Source organism: Sorex fumeus, unplaced genomic scaffold, assembly GCF_029834395.1.
Source record: "Sorex fumeus unplaced genomic scaffold, SorFum_2.1 ptg000015l, whole genome shotgun sequence".
Taxonomy (NCBI): Eukaryota; Metazoa; Chordata; class Mammalia; order Eulipotyphla; family Soricidae; genus Sorex; species Sorex fumeus.
In genome coordinates, this window is record NW_026606072.1 from 3,609,627 (window position 1) to 3,632,752 (window position 23,126).

Consider the following 23,126-nt stretch of genomic DNA (forward strand, 5'->3'; position numbering starts at 1 on the left):
CCAGCATCATTTGTTAAAGAAGCTTTCCTTACTGCAGTTCATACTTTTTGCTTTTTTGTCAAAGATTAACCATGCATATGCCTGAGTCTGCCCTTATTCCAGCACCATACAGTTTTGACTATTACAACTTTATAGTACAGTTTGAAGTTGGGAAAAGGGAAGTCTCCCATCTTTGTGATTTGGGAGGAGGATTATCAGTTCATATAAATTTTAACAGCATTTAACAGCAGTTAAGTGGGAGGGGGATTATTAGTCCATATAATTTTTAACAGCACTTAACAGCAGTTCATCTAGACATGTCTTTTTAAAATGTCCTGGGTTTTTTATAGGGACTGCATTGAATCTGTACAGTGCTTTCGGCAGGATTGCCATTGAGACCATGTTAATACTTCCTATTCATGAATAGGGAATGTGTTTCATTTCCTCATGTACTCTTTTACTTCTTGTAGTGGTGTTTTATAGTTTTCTTTGTATAAGTCTTTCACCTCTCTTGTTAAAGGGATTCCTAGGTACTTTATGTTCTGAGACAAAATTGTGAATGAAATTGTTTATGTCTTTACAATACAACCAGTGTTGGCATGAATGTGAGCAGAAAGGGAACCTCATTTACTACTTAGAGGGAATGCTGACTGGTTCAGTCTTTGTGGAAAATATGGATACTTCTCAAAAAATTGAGCTTCCATGTGACCCAATAATTTCACTTATTAGTACCTACCTAAAGGATCCCAAAACTCTATTCAGAAAAGACATCTACACTCCTGTATTCATTGCAGCACTATTCACAATAGCCAAAATCTGGATGTAACACAAGTGTCCATGAACAGATGACTGCATAAAGAAATTATGGAACATGTGCATAATGCAATACTACTCAAGGAAAGGGGAAGTCACGCAATTCGCTACTATGTGGATAGATGGATCTTCAGAGCATATTGTTGTGTGAAGTTAGTCAGAAGGAGAAGGACCGAGGGGGACAAGATGATCTCTCTGATAAGTAGAACATAAAGAAGCAAAGAGGGCTAAAACAAATGTTCACGGGCAACAGGAATTGAGAACTGGTCTTTAGTAGGAAGCTTACCATACGGAAAGGAAGGGGGGACTTGGTGGGGATGGGGGGTCACTGGGACAACAGTGGAGGCAGTGGGCACTTTGGTGGAGGGTATTGTGCTGAAATGTGTTAATACAATAACAGTATTGCAAACAATGGCACCTAAAATAAAATTTTAAAACTAAAATAAGAAAAACAAGGGGGAAGTCACTATATTTCAGAATAAAATTAATTTTATTTGTATTCACCAAGAAAAATATTAAAATAAGTAAGCTCAAGAAATTTTTCACAGTTACATGTTCCTCCCATTCTTTTACTATCACTTTCTACCCCCACTACAGCCCCAGCGAGTAGATAAAATGAAAGCACGGTTAGAACAAGTTCATCTACACTTATAAGTGGAAAAACCATCCAAAGAAGTATATTATTTCCCCCATCTTCTAAGTCTGACTTTAAGGTTTTCTTTCTTCCTCTCTTCCATTCTTCCTTTATTCTTTTCTTTTTGAATTAAATTATGTCCTTAGAAATTTAAGGAAATGAATTTGTCTCAGATATCTAAGAAGACCGAAGATCTGCTATGTTCAAACTTTCATATCTTCAGAAACTAAGTTTACACTTTATTAAAGACTCTAGCAATAGATTTCTTTCATACTCATTCTCCTTTAAGAGAGTCTATAATATCCAAAAGATAAAGTCATAATCTCCAAGATTTTGTCATCATTAAAATGAAATAGGCATCAGTATCAATAGAAGCACTAACACCAGCATAATAGTTCAGAAAGTCTTCTTTTGAAACCTAGAGGAAATTAAAGGAAAATGGAGAAAACAACATCAAAAATCTAAAAATCATAATATACCACTGTGAATTTTCCTTGAAAACTTTTCTATGGAATGAGGTTTGTCCCTGGTGAGCAGTCTGGGTCACTGAACAGTGTCTAAAGTGGAACATGCACAAGAGTGCCTCAGACTATTGGACCAGCAACAATTTTCCCCAAAGCCATTGTTTCTGCATTAAGATAAGATCATACAGCTGGAATGATAGCACAGCGGGTAGGGCGTTTGCCGTGCACACAGCCGACCCGGGTTCAATTCCCAGCATCCCATATGGTCCCCTGAGCACCGCAAGGCGTAATTTCCTGAGTGCAGAGCCAGGAGTAACCCCTGTGCATCGCTGGGTTGACCCAGAAAGCAAAAAAAATAATAATAATAATTAATTAGTTAATTAATTAAATGAAATAAGATCATAGAGGTGTGCTATCTGATACAGCAGTCACTTGTCACATTTGGGTTTTTCTAATTTAAATTAAACGAAATGTATTGGAAAATCCATTTCACCTGTCACACCAGTCACATTTCAAGTGCTCGATATCTACATGTGACTAGTGACTGTTGTATTTGAGAATATAGATATAAAAAATTCTATAATAAGAAATTTTGATGAGACAATGTTGCTTTAGAACAAAGATTGTAAGACTTCTGGTTTAAATAAATACTTTAGAGTAGAGAAGTTTGTAGAATAAGTTAAAAGAAGAATAACATTAGAGAACAGGACTCTAAAAAAACACATAGGAAGGAGTAAATCTAGATATAAAAAAAAAGGCGTCCAGTAGGATATGAAGCTCTGAATTCAAAAGCAAGGTATATGAACATGATCCCATTCAATACTTGTATTGTAGACCACAACACCCTAAAGGAGAGAGAACATTAAAGGGAATGCACCTGCCACAGAGGCAGGGGGTGGCGGGCGGAATGGGGGGAATGGGAGGGATATTGGGAACATTGGTGGTGGAAAACAGGAACTGGTAGATGGATGATACTCGATCATTGTATGACTGAAACGTAAGCACAAAAGTTTGTAAGTCTGTAACTGTACCCCACAGTGATTCATTAAAAAATAAAAAATTTATTAAAAAAAAAAAACCAAAAAATCAGGGTACAAGGTATTATCCCTCTAGGTTGGTACTTAGAAGACAAATACCCAGTTTCTTAGTTTGACCAGAATACGGGTTAGTATTTTGTGTGTGGACAAGTATTTTTCAAGTGGGCAACAATATTGAGAACAAATATATAAAGTGCACAAATAGTCCTCTAGGTTCTGTCTCTCTCTTCACTCGACCTCCTAAGTAAATTAATTCCAAATCACAGAAATTAATACAATTAATACCAACACCTAGAATAATGCTAGACCCCATAATCCTAGAGGCACCACTCAGAGGCTGGACATTCTATGAACTTGCTTGGACCTCCAACCCTGTAGCAAAAGGAACATTAACATCAATTTTTCAAACCTTCGTTCTTGCTTGCAAAAATAGTCATTTTACAGGTAATTATGTTCTGTTCTTGTAAGAGCACAAGAGAGTACAATTTTAACAAGATCTTAACATTTTCAAATAAGATATTTTATCACCTATAACTGAAACATCACACAAGTAATATTTTTAAGTGATCCAAAGGCACCATGGGGAAGAAAACTTCAAAAGAAGTATGATATGGAACATTATCTAATAAGAAATATATTTTTAAAACACTTTCAAACTTAAATGCAAAATCTTGTTGAACTCATTACAAGAATAGCTAATATTTCAAGACTTAAATTGAAGAAAGCCTACTAAATCAGAACTATACTAATAACAGGGCACGATCCAATAATGTGACAAAGTGACAAAGTTGGTATCATACATTAATTATGCCTAATTTTGTAACACAAGAGTGTTTCTATATTTGCTTATTAAGTATGATAGGCATGACTATTGTCATAAAGAGATAAATCTTAAGGGAAACCTCACACTGGAGAAAAAAATCTTTATGTTACATTTGTGCAAATAAATTACTGTCAATTAACAATCACCCCAGAGCTGTTTTCTAAAATATGCGGGAACTTTTAATAACCAGTATGCTAGTTATATTAATATACAAATATATCTCTATAAGTATAAATAAAACATATCCTCTAGTAAAGTAGGCACAGCTATACAATCTTCTTTACATCTGACTTGTTTAACAAGCCACCTTTTTTTAAGTATAGGTGTAACAAAATTTTCAATTTTAATGCAAATGCAATATAAATATCTATTGGAACCTAAATACATGGTGATTTACTTATATATTTTGCAGCTTCAAAGACAATATTCCCTAAGTGGTTGTTGAATTAGATTGCTAAATTAAATTTTAGGTATTACTAAGTACAAGGTACTCATTTCCGTGGTTTCCTTAGAAACAAAGGAGATGTTCTGGGTAATGCCTATCATTTGATAATATGCCGCATTTGTTTAATACTTCATTCCATCAAAGCAGGCACACTTAAAGGTGCCTTCAAATTCTGGAAGGAGCAAACCACTCTGCCATCTGTCACTTTCTCTATTGCAGATCCCATTCTGCTTAACGCTCTATCAGAGCACTGATTATCATGTGTCACATGTGGCGTGAGGGTTTCTAGGAGATGAGAAAATTCAACCCTTTCAAGCTTAGGATCAAGATATTCATAGAATCAATACCAGTCTCTGAATGTCAGATGTTAAATGTCAAGAAAGAGAAAAGTTACTCAAATCTTTGATGACAAATGACGTACTCAGATTTTAGTCCTGAGTCTCCTGGTACCCTGTAAGTATATTATAGATTCTACAGCAGAAGAAATTTAGAGATGAATGATAGTTTCATGAACTGCATGATGCAAAAGTAGGTGTGGATCTTAAAATACTTAAGTTACTTGCCATAATTCCAACATCGGGAGCAAGATGTGAACAAAAAACCAAGGCTCCCACAAGAATTTGGGTAAAGTAGACTGTGTTTGAGGGAAGAATTCAACCTAGAGGAGGTAGTGCTGAAAAGTGGTACAGTGTTATATATGAAACCCTATCAACACATGTACTGACATTTGTTTACATATATATGTATATATATACATATATTATAAAGTGCCCCTCCTAGAAGCAGACTGGTGATTGAAAGGCAAATAAGGAATGGAGGGGATTGATTGATGGAGGATGGAGTAAAGTGGACACTAGTGATAGAATCCATGTTGAAACACTGCATGCCTGAAACCTCATCATTAATAATTTTGTAAATTTTATGGTGACTTCAGAAAAAAGGGGGAGGAAAGAAGAACTTGGGTAAAATAGAAATTGTAGCAAGAGTCTTCCATAGCAGCTGGGATTTTTACAATACTCACAAAAAAATACAAACAAATAATTTCCACTGTAATGAATAAGGAGAAGAATCTAAAATAAAAGAAAATACACCATTGAATTTTGAGTTTGCCTTTACAGATGGAATATACCTTTCTGATTGTGGCTATGTCTATTAACAAAACTTCAGCTACTGGCTGGTTGTTCACATTTTCAGTAGGTTTAACTCCTAAAGAGCACCTCCACTACATTTTGCTGAGTGAAAATTCTGCTTTGGCAAAGCAGGTGTGAAAATAAGACAAGAAGGTCATGCTATTCTCAGAGAGGAAGCACTGTTTACCACAGCCTCTCACCACACCAACTGAGACTGCAAGAATTCTTCTCACATAGCACTGTTCTCAGAATCATCCCAGTAATCATTTGCTTAGGTTTCCTGCAACAGAAATCTATTCAATCTATTCAATCGTCATCTATTTTATTTTATTTTATTTTATTTGCTTCTTGGGTCACACCTGGCTTTGCACAGGAATTACTCCTGGCTCGTACACTCAGGAATTACTCCTGGCGGTGCTCGAGGAACCATATGAGATGCTGGGAATTGAACCTAAGTCAGCCGCGTGTAAGGCAAACACCCTACCTGCTGTGCTATTGCTCCAGCCCCCCCCCCCCATCATCTATTTTAAAGCATATATTTTGCAAACCAACTTACTATTGTTTTAAACACAATAAAAGGACTCTACCCAGATAACATAGTTTTGTGCAAGCAACGGGATATGTAAAGCGTTGCTTAAAAGCATTGACTTTCCAAAGAATTTCTATGCGAAAATAATGTTACTTGGCAATCTCTCAGAACTCTGGAAACTTTGTCTTTCTTGACTCATAAGTATTTCAAATTTTAAGAGTTTCCTGCTTCATTCAACCTGATCTGAATTTCAAAGAAAAATCAATAATTTCCAGGAAAGTCAGTTTGTGAACTGATCACAAAAATTGAAAGCTGTGAGGCTTTGCATTCTATGTGCTAAAGACATAGGCATCATTCCAGAAGGATATCTTTCTCTGCCAGTGTTAGTGGAACTTCACCAAAGATAAATAGAACAGTTCCCACACACCATCGAAGAACCCACTTGATTAATTTAATTAAACGTCAGCAGAATATATTGCATCTGTAAACAGTGTAAGGAGGTTGGAACACGATCTGCAAATACTCTTATGGCTCAGTGAAGCTATCCACACTGCCAAAGAGAAATAAAGGGCCAGACAAAAGTCTGCCTCCAGGAATAGAGGGGATATCCCTTATGTTGCCATGGTAGATTGCCTATATTCCCCAAATTTACTACACTGTTCCCCAAAGACACTACCTTATGAAGGTTCCCAATAGTCCTGGCTTCAGAAGATGAACAAGCAACAAATAGAGGCATTTAAGGGACCATCTTCCCATTTATTCCACCCTCTGTATTTTTAAATGATTGTGGACCGTTAATTTTGTTTAAGGAGCTGGAGCAATAGTACAGAAGGTAGGGAATTTGCTTTGTATACAACTGACCCAGGTTCAATTGCCCACATCCCATACGGTCCCCTGAATACCACCAGGCATAATTCCTGAATGCAGAGTCAGGAGTAATCCCTGAGCATTACCAGGTTGTGACCCAAAAAGACAAATAATAATAATAATTTTGTTTAAAAGTCAATGGACTGGGGGCGATAGATGTACTTCAGCAGTAGAGCATACTGCATGTGTTAGGCCCTGGGTTAGATCCCTAGCACTGCATCAAATTAATAAACTAAATAATTCCAGTGGGGCATTTGCTTTGTGGTTCTATATTTGGTCATTTTGTATATATTCTGGTCTACTGTTCTGCCCCCACAACATAGAATAGAACAAGGCACATGACAATGGATTGGTTAATTTTTTGTTTATTTTGGGGTCACACCCAGTGATGCTCAGGAGTCACTCCTAGCTTTGTGTTCAGGAACTACTCCTTGTGATATTCAGGGGACCGTATGGGATGCCAGGGATTGAACCTGGGTTGGCCATGCACAGCCCCCTCATCAATTTTTTCTTCACATGATGTATTTTTCTTCTAAACTCAGAATTCAGAGTGCAAGCCCAGAAACTCAGCATGGGCAGAGTCAGGCCCCATCCATATATTTGTCCCTGTTTGCTTCAGGGGAGTTAGAACCCCAGATTCAGTACTATTTTTGGTGTCTTGTAGTGACCAGCACTGATTCTTATGATTGTTACATACATCGATCGTGTTTCATGAGAAAGATGCTAATTTCCTCCTATTTTCCTGGGCTTGTTTTATTTCCAATCTGGAGGCCTAGGTCCAACAGACAAGGTAGTAACAAGAGTTGTTTTGGTGACTTTTCGTTGTGATTTATCTCCTGACCTCAGTGCTTACTTTCTAAATTGCTAAAATAGTAATGTTTCAAATGTGTTAACTAATAAACAGAAACATACCTAGAAGAGCATTACAAAATAATATCTATAATGGCCCACTGTTCCTTTCTCTAGTGTTAAAAAAAAGAGGTTGTATGATAAATGATTCCTGAATAAGCTATAAGTCACAAGTAAACCTGAGAATAAGAGCAAAGTACATTTCAACTGTCAGTGTAATTGCATCTTATTTGTAGAGGGTGAGAGGACCTTTATGGAATCCTCCCCGGTGGACCCAGATACAAGCAAAGAGCAAAGTAAATGTGACTGAACACATCATTAGACTCGGGTTATCTAAAATCTGGTGGCCTTATCCTGTGCCCCAATTAGACAGGAAGTAAGTACAACTGGGGAAGACAAAGCTGATAGCTGCAACTGAATCCTTGTTGCAAATGAGGACTTATTAGGAATGAAAATACTTATAACTCTGTGGCCTTCCATTCTGGGAAGACATGAGTCACAAAATTCTATCAAGAGTGGAAGGTTCAAAATCCATCAGGCCCAAGAAAACATTGGCCTTTCTTTAGGCACAATCTTTTAAGGTACAGACAGCAAAAACCATGGGGTTTTTCTATAAATTTCTTCTTCTATTTTTAAGTCATTTATATGTGTTTTATAATACTTGGTTACTTTAACTTGCCAACATTTACTGAAGCCTAGATGATAAGTTGAGGGAAAACCAGACCTGTATAATTAGTTTGTTTTCAAGTGTTTCCCAAGAAATGGGTGTGGTGTACTCATCTTCATAAAAAGGTCTCCTTTCCGATCTGAGTGAGAGGTTATTCTCTAAACAGCAAAAAACAAAGCAAGTTGTTCTTTCTATTGTCACTATAACTCTCATCTGAAAATACTCGTTTTTGCCATTTTTAAATCAATGCGTATCTTGATATCAACTGCCAAGACTGTGAAATATAAAAAAGAGCAACTTAAATGGTACAAAATATGTTATGTGAGTCATCCCTCTTAATCTAGAACCACTTAAATACATGAAGGCATTTTTCAAAAGACTCCTACCCCATCCTACGTCCCCAAACTAGGGCATGAGTGCAGTATGGGACAGAAGTGATAAAAGGAGAACTCTCTCTGAATTATAAGAGTAGGTAAACCTTACATTAGTAGGTAGCACCACAACCAGAGGACTAATGCTTGCTCTAGACACTGAACACAAGATGGGTGAGTTATAGTCTCTATATCTGTCTTCCAGCAACTGAAGCAACCTTTGCTCAGAAGCCTTTTCCTGGGGATAATCTCACATATCAACAGTAAAAGAACAAAATCTTAGAACTGAGAGGAAACAGACTGAGTTCACAAAAATGGCAAGACTAAAACCCATCTTGACACATGCCTATGATAATAGTCTCTTGTGTTGCGGAGCTCCAACATGATTGAATGGCAGAGAAGGGAGAGATGAACACGTAACCAGGCAATGGCTTATTGAGATGATTTACACAGTCCTGGGAAAAGATGTCCCCCATGAAACGTGAGAGCTCAACCTAACCTTTAGCTAACCATGGAAACACTTTAATTGGTTTCAGCTCAGTTTCTTAGGGCCATTGCCCTCTAGATTCAAACTAAAAATGACCCAAAAAATCCATTTAAAATGTGATTACCAGGAGCTGGAGCGATAGCATAGCGGATAGGGTGTTTGCCTTGCATGCAGCCGACCCAGGTTCGATTCTCAGCATCCCATACGGTCCCCCGAGCACTGCCAGGAGTAATTCCTGAGTGCATGAGCCAGGAATAACCCCTGTGCATCACCGGGTGTGACCCAAAAAAGCAAAAAAAAAAATGTGATTGCCAGGGGTAGAGAGATACTATGCAGCTGCCAGGAAAAAGGAAGTCATGAAATTTGCTTATACCTGGAGGGACATGGGAGAATCATGCTGAGTGAAATGAGTCACTGGGAGAATGACAGACATAGAATGACGGCACTCAATTGCAGGATATAACAAAAAAAACATAGTTAAAGAAATTGATGAATGTTGGAATATTGTATGTAAGTCATAAATAATTTTTAAAAAAATTTTTTAAAGTTCCCCTAAAACTTAGACAGAGAACCCTCAAGATTCAATTATAGAAATTGAGCTTGATTAATAATCTTCTCTTGTCTTCAACTTGGAACTGTGAAGTACCTAAAGAATCATAGTCAGCATAAAAATGGTTAACTTCTCCCACCTAGAAATAAAACTCTCAAGAAGAAAAAAAAGCACTGGATATTATACTGGATTATAGTTAAAATATTTAAACATTTATTAGCATAGCACAGCGGGTAGGGCGCTTTGCCTTGCATGCAGTCGACCCTGGCCAATCCTGGTTTGATTCCTCCATCCCTCTCAGAGGGCCTGGCAAGCTACCAAGAGTATCACGCCCAAATGGCAGAGCCTGGCAAGCTAATCATGACGTATTCAATATGCCAACACCAATAACAAGTCTCACAATGGAGATGCTACTGGTGCCCGCTCCAGCAAATCGATGAACAATGGGAGGACAGTGCTATACAGAGCTATAACATATAGTTAAAATATTTGAACATTTATTATAAAAATATTTATATTAGATATATCCAATTTTTTTCAACACCTGTATGCATTACCTTGGCTTTATAGATCTTATTTGAATAATTTATTATTATAAAATCTAAGGGGACAACCTCAGAAAAGGGTCTTTATTTCTGTCTTAAAAAATTAATCATGTGCTGACTTGGAGGAAACACTGGGTACATAAAATCAAAGACAACCCTGGTTCTGAGCTAATGTTTAATCAGTTGATGCCACATGGCTGTACCCACTTCCCTTGCTCCCCATCATATACTTAGAGCTTCCAGGCTGTTGTCATCATGATGATGAAATACACATCGGTGTCAATGGATGCGCTCACCCCAGCATAGTAGTTCATAAATTCCTCCGGGGTCACCTAGAGTGGAAAAAGTTAGAAACAAAAACAAAACTTGATTTTTCCACCATCTCCATGAAAGTTACCTCCAGTATCTGTAAGTGAAAGGGAAATTTCAACTGAGAGGTCTTCTTAGAGAGCATGGTCAAGAACCAGATCTAAAATAAAGGTAAAGTGAGGATAATGGTAAGGAGATGAGAGGTAGAAAGTCTTGAAAATTTCCAGGCTGGCCTAAATGGAAAGTCCTCATCTTTCTTCAGGAGCAGACAGAAATGTAAGACTGAAAGTCAAAGTGTATGATTTAATACTGTCTTTCTCAGAGTACAAACTTAGAAGCGTCTCTTATGATCTACTTTTCAAAACATGGAGATCTGTCCTAGTAAGGTAAAAAAATATAATAGATTTCTAATTAAATAGTTCTTGACTTCATGCACTTTTGAGACATTAATTACTTATTCAAGACACAGGATGAGTGGAACAGGCAACCCCAGCCCATTCCTCCCCATTACCAATGAGTTCCCTCTCTGTTATAGCCTATAACTGCATTTATGGAAAGACCACTTAATGTGTTCATATTTGCTGAGATATTATATAAGCTTCACTTTCAAAAGATAGCCACTACGATTTTTTAGTAGGTGTGTGTTGAGGACATCTGAATTCAATCATCCTGGCTGCCACAAATCATTCAGGGAAAGATTTATACCCCAACTTGAATGGTCTCAATTATTAATTTATAAAGAATGGCCTTGCTTATAAATGAGCATACATGCATCAAAATGACAACTGCTGCAGAGACCTACTGTTCTGGATTTTCAGCATCTTAATGGGTTAAAAAATCACAAAAAGTGAAATAGATGAATAATTCAAAACCCCTTTCTTGTGCAGGTCAAATATTCCTTTCTCAAGAAGTTTCTCCTTATTCTCTTCTGAGAATTGTGAGAGATGACTAACCCACTTGCTTTTCTAGCTAAAGTTATAAGGAAACAGAGGGGGGAAAAATCAAGAAATCCATAGTTTCTCCTTGTATTTACCTCCATCCCTCAAAAAAAAGGACTTTAAAAAAAAGGTATTGGTCTGAGCCAATAGGTGAGCAGTGTGTTGAAAGTAGAAATTAATAATATATGCATAGCTTTAGCTAAAGTTGGACCACCATTAACATTCTCCTTTCTTTGTTTTTTGCTCTCCTTTGCATTTACCCAGTTAGCACTAAATCCCATCTGGAAATCAGACTACATTAAAATCTACATCAAGGGAATATATTTTATTACTTCAAGAAAAGCTGCAATTATTCTTGCAAAGTGTCTGCTTATTTCCTAATATGCAACTGGCCAAAATCACAAATTCTGATTTACCCTGTTAGTTTTCTCTCTTCCTAAATTTCTTTCAATAATAATATTATTATTTAAATTCTTTCTCTGATATTAAGAAAAAATGATAGAATAACAGAGCTCTTGACAATTCTATTGTTAATTAACTAGCTGTATTTTCTATATAGAACTTGTAGATGAATAAAATGAAAATATTTGAGTGAAGGCACAAAAATAGTCCCTTTTTCTCAACTCCAGACTGATTAAGAAAATTATAGAATAAAAAAATTAAGTGCTTCTATATACACTCAGTAGCACTGTAGTACTGTCCTCCCGTTGTTCATGGATTTGTTCGCGTGGACACCAGTAATGTCTCACAACAAATTGTGAGACTTGCTGTTACTGTGTTTGGCATTTCAAATAAGTCATGGGTAGCTTGCCAGGCTTTGCCTGTGGGCAAGGTACTCCTGGTAGCTTGCCGGGCTCTCCAAGAGGGACAGAGGAATCAAACCCGGGTCAACTGTGTGCAAAGCAAACGCCCTACCCACTGTGCTATCGCTCCAGCCCATACACTCAGTAGTATAAATAAAATATTTATTTATTTTTAAATATCCATATGAGATAGAGAAGGCAACAATCCCCCCAAGTGTTAATCTAATTCTAAGAACATATTTAATATCTGTTGTTATAAAATAGCATACACATGAAAATTGCAAAATTTAGATAGTAAAAGGATAATACATAAAGTCTCACCCAACTGGGACAGAGCTTGGAGATAGAATCAGAGTGAAGGAAGTCTATTTTTTCACACATTCTTTGGTTGACTTCACACCTTTGACCAAATGGTTTCAGGTATGGTAGCAGAATGTTGGGTAGAGGACCTCGGATGCTAAATTCCCTTACTACTTCAACCTCAGCAACCCTTTACAACCACCTGAAGTATTAGCCCAGATTACTAAAAACTGACAAATTACATTCTCATTGGAGCTGGCGAGCACCATGCTGAGTGAAGTTAAGTCAGAGGGAGAGGGACAGACACAGAATGAGCTTTCTCATACGCAGGGTGTAGAGAAACATAGTAGGAGAATAACAAATTCTCAAAGGCAACAGAAACAAAGAGCATGAAAACTGATTTCCAATAGGAAGCTTATTGCTGGCAGGTTAAAGGGGGTGGAAGCTTAGGTCAGGGAAGGGTACAATTAGACCTTGGTGGAAGGAAATGTTCACTTTGGAGGGGAATGGAATGCTGTAAGGAGATACAAAGTTTAGAGGCAGGCTGGTGGGTGGTAGAGACTGGAAATATTGGCGGAGGGAAGTGAAGACTGGTGAAGAAACTGGTATTGGAACATTATATGCCTGAATAATAATATGATTATATTACAATATAATACAAATATAATATTAATATAATACTATATTAATATCTATAATAATAGTGATTAATAATAATAACTTTGTTACTTTGTAATTTGCAGTGATTCAATTTAAAACATTAGAATACTATCTTTTACCAAATTGTATGCTAACCTCTTTGACTAAGCTTAAAGTGTTTTATTTGGTCACAAATTGAAGGCTCAACTTGCACCAAATAGTCCAATAAATACTCAGTGACTTCAAATACATCATTGTGTCATTGTGGGATATAACAATTATCACAAATTGACTTTTATTGATCCAAATTTTGATAATTCCATTTGTCTTTGCGTTATAACGAACAATCTGAGGTAAACCTTGTATGCCTGATAAAGAGGTAAGTTTGGGTAGTGGGCGGGAAGCTGGGGGACATTGGAAGGAAGGTAACACTGGTGGTAGGATTGGTATTGGAACATTTAATGCCTGAAACTACTTGTTAAATCATAGTGTTATTATAAAAATTATTTAAAAATTAAATATATTTTAAAATAAACTGTATTATTTGGATTTGAATTCTATCTTTTTAGTAATAAATGGTGAACTGACCTGAGCATAGGTACCTTCAATGTATAAAACAACTTGATTTAGAAAAAGGTAAATTAAAGGCTAATTAGTGTCTTTCTAAAAAAGTTTGCCAGGCAGTTACTTTATGTCAACAATTCCAAATGCATTGAAAATATGATTTAATTACAAAAGATAATTGCATATCACTTTTCAAAAACAATTTATTATGCCTATTCAAAGCTATATTGATATAAAATCTTTAGCAAAGCACTAAGAATCAGTGCTTAAGAAATGTTGCACAAATCCATAAAAGAGGTTCACATGCTCATTATATGCATTAACAAAATATAAGCATTTCTGAATCTTTAGAAGAAAAGGTATTATATATGAAAGTGATTAAAAACCATCTGTGACATTCTTAAAAATATCAATTTGTGGGGGAGAAACATGGGAACAATGGTGGAGGGAAGTTGACTTTAGCAGTGGGATTAGTGTTGAAATATTTTATGCCTAGAACTCAACTATCAACAACTTTGTAAATCACAGTTCTTCAATTAAAATTTTAAAAAATAATTTTTTTAAAAGTATAAATTTGCAGGACTGCAAATCCATCTACAAAATTAGAGTCCTGGGGCTGGAGCGATAGTACAGTGGGTAGGGCGTTTGCCTTCCACATGGACTACCCAAGTTCAATCACCGGCATCCCATATGGTCCCCCAAGTACCACCAGGAGTTATTCCTGAATGCAGAGCCAGGAGCAATCTCTGAGCATCGCTGGTGTGACCCAAAAAGAAAAAAAAAGAAGCCCTACACTTCTCTTTGTTGTTTTGTTTTTGCTTGATGTCAAGTTTCAAACCTTGGGTCAGCCACATGCATGGCAAGCACTCTATCTGCTGTACTATTGCTCTGGCCCCTGTATTTGCTATAGTTCTGTGGTGCAGTCAGCAATCTGTATTACCAGGATATATCCCAAATGATGAAACTGCACAGAGTTGAGTCTATGATATTCAAGTGACATCATCAAACACTGCAACCGCTAAAAACCCCAATAGCCATTATGAGTATTTGAGAGTTTAATGTGGTTTGTTTAGATAAATGTCAGAAGGAATGGAATGGGGGTGGGAACTTAAAATTAGCTGAATCACAACTGGCTTGGGTTAAAGAAAAAGGCGATTGCTGAGGTTTCCCCTGGTAACAAGGAGGAACCACCTGCAGAAAAGAGGCAAAGGCAGCCTGGGATCCCATGCAAGTTGGGTTAATTTGGGGAAATGGCAGTTGGCTATTTTTCCACTACCACCAAAATGATCAAAGACTTGCAATGATGGAAGAAAACAGCTTTGGTTTTTCTAATTCCTTTCCCTAAGCCAGCTGCCATAGACCATCAAAAACCCCTTTCTGTTTTAAAAATCGATTCTGCAATCCCTTCAGGCTGAAATGGAGACTTTTTCTGTATCTAGAAGGTAAATGTTGTGAAGAAGGGGAGGTGCTCCTCTTGCCCTCCTCACACCTCTTACTAAATAAGGACTCACTGTGAAGTTTTTGTGGAAAGTCCCTTCATAAGGGGAAAACGTGTTTCCTCTTCCTATGACCTCTCCTCTTGTACATTGTCCTAATCCTTTATGACACAGGTTTCAGGAGTAACCCTGCCCAGGATTCTGCTGCTGCTTATAGGTTGGTAGAAGACAGATGACACTTTTTTTCTTAGCTTACATACAGTTAGAGAGTTCTAATTTCTTACCATACACTTAGCTACAAATATGTAATTAAAGATTATTAATTAATGGAGATTTACTTGTCATTTAAAAATAATTTATCTTAAATATTAGAATCAGAGCGAATTCAATTGTCTGGCATTTCCTTCACTGAAAGTTTCCCTAAAGTAGCACTTCCACATAGTAAAGTATGATGACAAATGATGCTCAGAGATGAGTGTTCAGAGCTGCAACATTTTGTAATGGCTTGTGAGCTGTGTCTCCAAAAGTTGAGTTATGATCTCATTTTGAAGTTAAATACGTCTAGTTCATGGAAATGTGGATGGCAGCAGCATAAGATAAATACAGCAACCACAAATGGGAAATTTTAATCAAAATACCACATTCCCCAGATGATGGATATTTACTGTCTATAGATTATCTGACACTATATATACACATGCACATACATATTTCACTGCTTCATTTAGTCCAACTCTCCAAATAATCACTAAGAAAACATTTTACTTCTACTTAAATCTGGTATAAATACTTTTTTAAGACTTGGGACTAATTCTCCTTTATAATCACAAATCAGGTAGGAGAACTTACCAACCCATCTTTGTCATAGGGTGAATCAAAGTTTTCCAGAAATTTCCTGAACACCTGCTCCTCAGTCCATTCTCCATTTTGGTACTTCGGATGTTGCTTTGCATTGTACATTTCTCGCAGGTCTTCAATTGTTATGATACCATCTCCCGTCTTGTCTAGCTTTCTAAATGCTCGCATAATGACATCTTTCCTAGCTCTGGACATTGGTGGCTAGAGAAATATAAAAAACACATACACTGACAGTACACAAATACAATCATTTTCATTGTGTATCAGAAATGATGAGGTGTCTGATTATCCTCCATGTTCTGAGAATGAGAGCTCTTAATTATATGCTTTATGATTACTCCAAAATTTCCCTTCATCTGTTCCAAACTCCTGCCCATCTCCTCCACTCTGCACTAAAAATTTCTGGGAAAAAATAACCTCAAAATTGCCCACCTAAATCATGTGCAAGCCAACCTGCACATACTGAATCATGGAGCCACTTACTCTTAATGTAAGAAGAAATTCATTAAAGTCTATTGTTCCGCTTCCATCTTTATCAAACCTCCGGAACAGCTCCTCAGCTTCCTCCCTTTCCATGACCACGGCATAGTCATTTAGGCCTTTGATAAATTCGTTGAAATCCAGGGTCCGGTTGTTATTGTCATCCATGATTTTAAACACTCTGAAGAAAACACACATGTGTGCATGTACATGAACACATACATGTACACACACACAAAAAAAACCACACAAAGAAAAATTTATAAGAAAAAAATTCTCAAAGAACACGGCGCTCACATTTTTCCAAGAAAAATTATAGGCATTTTAGATGCTTTTCAAAATCCTTTTTACAAAATTGGAAAGCCACTTCACAAGCTCTCATGAAAGAAAAAAAACTAAAAAAATGTACTAAATGAGGCCTTGGGAGATAGTATATGAATCATGAATGGCACGTGTTCAACCCCAATTCTGACCTCACAACACAAGGTTCCCAAGCATTTTGGCCATGGCCCCAGAAGCCCCTTGAGCACTGCAGGATATAGTCCTTGTGGCCCCCAAGGTCTTCACATTACCATAACCCTGTTTGGCTGAAAGTTGCTGGGAATGGCCCCAAGTTACCCCTGAGCACTTCTTGGGAGCTCTCCCATTTCCCCCACCCCCACAAAAAAGTCCGCTGTATAATTCTAATTATATGACATTCTCAAAAAGTCAAAACTGTAAAGATACTACAAAGATAAGGGGAATGAGAGAGAGAGAGAGAGAGAGAGAGAGAGAGAGAGAGAGAGAGAGAGAGAGCAAGCCAACAGGTGGAACCTAGGGGATTTTCAGGGCACTGAAACTACTTCATGTGCTACTCTAATGCTAGACACGTGACATTAGCATTTGTCAAAGTCCCTAGAACTTCACAGATCAATGAAGTTCACAAGCCGTAATATATATACATTTTTAAAACATGATTTAGGAAATGAGTGATCCCAGAAAGAAGTGAGTCTATTTGTCTACTGCAAACATTTGACACATTCTCCCTGACAGAAGGAGTTGGAGGTGGAGACTAAAATCAAAAGCAGCTAAACACAAACACTACACTATGGCTAATAAAAATATTCCTCTTGGTGACAAGTGTTAAAAATTCTGGTATTTACAGAAATTTATACTAAACAATAAATAGGATATATAGAGACCAGGTTTCTCAATGATGTAATGGAAATTTACAGAAATCTAGAAGAGGCACTGGAATAATCCATTAGAGTTATAGACATTGTGTCAACTCATATTTACCTAAATGTAAACATAAGGTAGCATTACCTTATAATCATATATAAAATATTTACAGATAAAGACACTGCCCCCGCGCCTGGCTGTCCTCACTGGGGCCCCATGGAGGGGGGTGAGTTGAGTTTCCCTCCAGCCCCGAACAGAGCCCCAGCAGCCGAGGACCTCCAGAACCAGCCACAGCCATGCCAAGACCACTCTACACATGTCCGGACAAGCCTGATGCATGAAGGAACCGGCAGAGGAACCCAGGCATGCGGGTCCTGGGGCTGAGATCTCCAAGCCTGCTTGGATCAGAACTGGACCTTCTCCACCCAGATCCCCTATCTTCCAATAGGTAGGCATTACACCCACCAGCTGCTGCCGGCGCCAGGTGGTTCCCATCAACGGCCAAGACCCAGAGACTATAAAACCCAGCTCCCGGAAGTGCGCGGCAACATCTTATAAGTATCCTGCCCGCGCGGCAGAGTCTGGCAAACTTCCCGTATTGTACTCAATATGCCAAATACCAGTGACAATGACAGGTCTCATTCTAGCCCTGAAAGAGCATTGAATATGGCTCTTTTAAAATCTCACAGCTAGGAAGAAGGAGACATTACTGTTGCCTGCTCGAAGCAATCAACAAACAACAGGATGATCATGATCGTGAAAGACACATAGATATACCGTTCACATAAACATATATATTCCCTTTCCTTGTTCTATCAACAAAAAATATCTAGAAGTAACACTCCAATAGAAACAAGTACATCTAGAGCCACTATCTTGGTTTCTAATATAATTCTCTTATCAAAAGAACTGTGCACCTGGAGAATGTGATTATTTTAAAATTGAAGCAGGAAATATACCATGTGAGCTGGAGTATCTTATGCCAGAAATCACAAGCAGGATGTGTGTGTGTGTGTTTTAATCCACAGCTATATATTAAAAGGACACAGAAACTAACTGAAAAGACTCACAGGACAAAATTGGAACAATAGAGCATTTTTTTTAAAAAAAAAAAAGTAGAGTTATATTATAACAACAACAAAATATCCATGAGTGAGATTAGTTTGGGAAAAATGATTGAAAATTTAATGCAAATGAAGAAACAATTTTTTTCTTGCAAAAGAAGTGCAAATAAAGCATGCACAAACTCTACTCCAGAGATGGAAATTCAGCTTCCCATCTCTCAGAGTGGTTTGGCACGAAATTTTCTTCCAAGGATATGTGGGGGTGCATAGAAGACTAGAACTTTACTGTGGAAAAGCCAAACACTATCTCAGTCAGATGTTCAAGGTTAATATTGACCTTGATCAATAAGCATAAACATCATGTAACTAAAGCAAATTAAGCATCATGTTTATAATATACACACTTAAAATGAGATAGTGTTTGGATTTTTAGGGGACCCAGTTGAAAAATTCAGTTTAAACAGTAAATATTCCAGACTGGGCAAGGGTCAGGGGGAAGAAGGCATCTGGAATAGAGAAGGGATCACTAAGAAAATGATGATTGGAGGGATCGGTCCAGATGAAAGATGTGTGCTGAAATAGGTAATGGACCAAACATGATGACCTCTCAATATCTGTATTGCAAACCATAATGCCCAAAAGTAGAGAGAGAGTATGGGGGAAATTGTCTTCCATGGAGGCAGGGAGAGGGTGGGGAAGGGGGTTATTCTGGGGACACTGGTAGTGGGGAATGTGCACTTGTGGAGGGATGCATGTTTGATCATTGTATGAATGTAACTTAAGCATGAAAGCTTGTAACTGTATCTCATAGTGATTCAATAAAATAAAAATAAACACTAAATATTTCTCTCTCCTAGCTCTGGGGGGCACAAGCATATTTCAGCCCTGGGGAGCTGCCCTCTATGGTTCAGATACTGGGGTTTCAGCTTCTCATTGTATCTTCACAGGATGCTGAGATGGTGTGGAAGCTTTCTGGGCACTAAAGCTCCATGTTCCATCCCTAAGCACCTCCAAAGGCCTGACCCTCTAATCCATCAAATTTGGAATGGAAGCTTTCAACCTATTGACTGGGAGATACAAATGTTTTAGTTTATCCCAAATTTTTCTCACAATAACCACAGAAATGACCACTTGGCCTTTGCAGGAGACTAGAGAAGGCTCATTCACCCTGAACACCCCACCCCCACTGCACTCTAGAGGTACACAACAACTGTGCCATGACAAGGCCTAGATCTGGTTGGTGGAACAGACAAAAGCACAGAACTTCTCCCAGCAGCTTCCTCTATTTCCCTCAGGAGTCATTCAGTCCTGGGACTCCTGACACTATCCAATGGCCAGAGAACAGGACAGTTATATGTCAGGCAGGTGACAGAGGCTGAGAACTAGCTCCCATTTCCTCCATCATCTCAGCATCTACCCCCTTCTTCCACTATGGCCCCTCTTGTCACCCTCCAGGAAGTGTGTTTCTCACCCTGACCCAGGTCTCTCAGGCCTGAACTTCTCCTTCACCTTAAAGTTGAAGTCTCTTAGCACACATGGCCCTTACTAAATCTGAGGCTACGCACCCAAAATTGCCACATGGAACCTCCAATTAGTCTTCCAAAAAGCATCTCACAAATAAAGAAGAAGCCCCAGGAAGATGCAAGTTGCTCAAGGTCACACAAGGCTGAGCCTCACCTGGTTAAACCCATCCCACCTGTCACCATCCCCCTGCCACCATCCCCCTGCCACCTTGCCAACCCCAGCTCCTGCCACCCCCAGGCCAGGGCCTACCTGCCGAGTCCTTTGATGCCTGCTGAGCCCCGGGCCAGGCACTGCAGCCGGAGTTTTTCAATGGGGTCAGTAGCTGTGGTGAGCTTTTTCTTGGCCTGGATCACCATCTCTCGGTCATGGCGTGCTGTCCCGGACATCTGGGAGGGGAAGCCATACCACATTACAGAGCTCAGGTGGCTGGGCCAGGTCTGGCGATCACGGTCTTGCTGAGAAGAAAACTGATAGCATTCTCCCAAACTCATTCCCCAAGAATGGTCTCCAACCTCCCCAAATTTTCCATTTTTAGCTTCACCACATGCATGCCTGACATATGTATTACCCGGTCATCTCATTCGGAGAACCTCTGATTTCTCCAGCCAGGACAATAGTTTGAAACATATAATCATTCCCCTCTGTGCTATAATCTTTCTGGTCTCCTCTCACTATGAAAAAAAGAAATCCTATATCCCTTATCTCTCTTAATCATATACAATTCTTTTTTTTCTTTTTCTATTCTCTGGAATTTTCTATATTTCCTTTGACTCCACATTTAATATTCTCATTTTTAGTCTAAGCATCGATAGCTTTTGCTTCGGTCATTAGGTTTTTGACCCTTAGGTCTTCATGATTTTTACCAGTAACTAGTATATTTTTCTTAACAAAGCAATGAAACCCCATTCATTAGCATCTATCTATGATTCTAAGATATTGGGGGGGGTCAAAAAGATAGTACAGAGGACAGGGCGCTTGTGTTTCCAACCGCAGCACTGCCAGGTGTGACCCAAAAATGACAAGAAGGTGGTGAGTAAATTAGATATTCTGTCTCCTGATTAATATATATTTTTTCATTTGCTTTCTCGACTTAAATAATTATAAGTGGGAAAGAAAGGATGTGACAAAGCACATCAGTAAGGTCTGTGACTACATACACAGACTTGGGCTCTAAGAATCACACGGCAGTGAAAAGATTGCCAAGGGAGGAGCCCAGGGACCCAGGTCCTGCTCATCAATCTAGTTCAGTAAATCTCAGCGGCCCTGCTGGCTCTTCCGTGAAATGGAAGGATTGGATTAGATAATCTTCAAATTCTGTCACTGCTCCAAAAATCTCTAATGCATACCCCACTGATCCAGAAAGTGAAGGAGGAGGAATTTTCTAGAAATTGTTTCACTTTATGAATTGTGAATGAAAGAAGTAGGAGAACTTAGTGAGTCTACAAAGAACAGCATCCAAGGTATAGCAACAAGATGGTGGTATCAGAAGATATTTGCCCGTGACTCAAAATCTCCCCCACTGTCCCAGTGCTGACGTTGTCTTTGAGGGTTCTTTTAGGATTAATTAAGTCTTCTCTTCAAATTCAGTGACTCTCACATTGGGGTCCTCTATGTTCCATTACAACTCCGATACAAAGTTCTCATTATTTAACTTCCAAGAGGGAATCTCACAACTAAACCAGAGATCAAATAACTTAATCCAATGAGTGCACATCTTTTTTTTTTTGTTTCCATTTCACACTTGATTTTAATGTGGTAATCCTACTCACATCATGGATGTTAAAAAAAAATAATACAGGAAATCCCTCCTATTATACTCATGTTTGTTTCACCTTATCTTTCATACCTCCGAGAGTGAAAAATTAAAGGTCAAAAAAAATTAAGGGCTATGGACTAAAATTATTTCATTTTGTGGTGCACTAGCACTGTAGCACTGTCCTCCCCTTGTTCATCGATATTCTCAAGCAGGCACCATTGTGAGATTTGTTGCCACTGTTTTTTGGCATATTGGTAGCTTGCCAGGCTTTGCCATGTGGGCAAAATATTCTTGGTAGCTTGCCAGGCTCTTCGAGAGGAGCAGAGGAATCGAAACAGGACGGCCGGATGCAAGGCAAATGCCCTACCTTCTATGCTATTGCTCCTAGTGTGCACTAAATAAGACTAATTAAGAAAGAAGTGTTTGGGCGGATATGCCGCATGAACCCACGAGTGCACATCTTCTTGCCCTTTTCATTCCCTGGGTGAAAATGGTAGTGATTCTTTTCAGATCCCTTAAAACTTAGGAAGAGTTCTGAGACTCCACCCTCGCAGAGCATCAAGCATCTACAGGGAGTGTTACTCAGGTCTAGTCCAACAAGGGCAAAAGTAGTGGGTGCATGTGATGTAGGCAGGCAGGCAGATAAGGTAGCCCCCCCCCCAAGGCAATGGCAGTAAATTTCCTGGGAAGTAACAGCCCTGACCTCATGGAGAACTGATGCCAGCAAGGAGGCTGGACTCCCCTCAGACAGAAGCTCCATCAAGAACAAAAGACCAGGAGAGAAATTTCAAAGAAGACCATCACCACTCCCACTGACACCTCCTGTTCTACCCCCTTGACAGCTTTTTTAGCAATGGACTTTAACCTAGGTAGAAGCTCCACATCAGGCAGGTTGAAGAAACCCTATAAAGGCCACCTTGAACAAAGGAAGGGCGGAAGGGCAAGCATATGCAGCCTGAGCCCATGTGCTGCTTGTGCCCGTGTGGCCCAGCCCGTGTGGCTTGGGCCACAAGGGCGCAAGTAGCACATGTGGTATCTGAGCACATGTGTCACCCACATCTCCCCTCTTGAGATGTGTACTTTCATGCTTTCATGTCTAATACT

The 23,126-nt window shown here is 38.6% G+C and overlaps 1 protein-coding gene across 2 annotated transcripts; it reads right to left on the bottom strand.

Moving 5' to 3' along the window:
* Nucleotides 1-1,693: 1,693 nt before the first annotated feature.
* Nucleotides 1,694-20,652, bottom strand: CAPSL (calcyphosine like). 2 transcript variants are annotated; one of them, XM_056112206.1, is made up of 4 exons: nucleotides 20,516-20,648; nucleotides 16,521-16,698; nucleotides 16,029-16,238; nucleotides 1,694-1,844 (listed from the first exon to the last, which is right to left on the bottom strand). In XM_056112206.1, the coding sequence occupies exons 1-4, from the start codon at nucleotides 20,620-20,622 to the stop codon at nucleotides 1,743-1,745; spliced, it is 597 nt and encodes a 198-aa protein (XP_055968181.1). In that variant the 5' UTR covers nucleotides 20,623-20,648; the 3' UTR covers nucleotides 1,694-1,742. The 2 variants fall into 2 exon arrangements, with proteins under 2 accessions (XP_055968181.1, XP_055968180.1); XM_056112205.1 differs by lacking the exon at nucleotides 1,694-1,844 and adding an exon at nucleotides 10,370-10,522 and having other exon boundaries at nucleotides 20,516-20,652.
* Nucleotides 20,653-23,126: the final 2,474 nt, after the last annotated feature.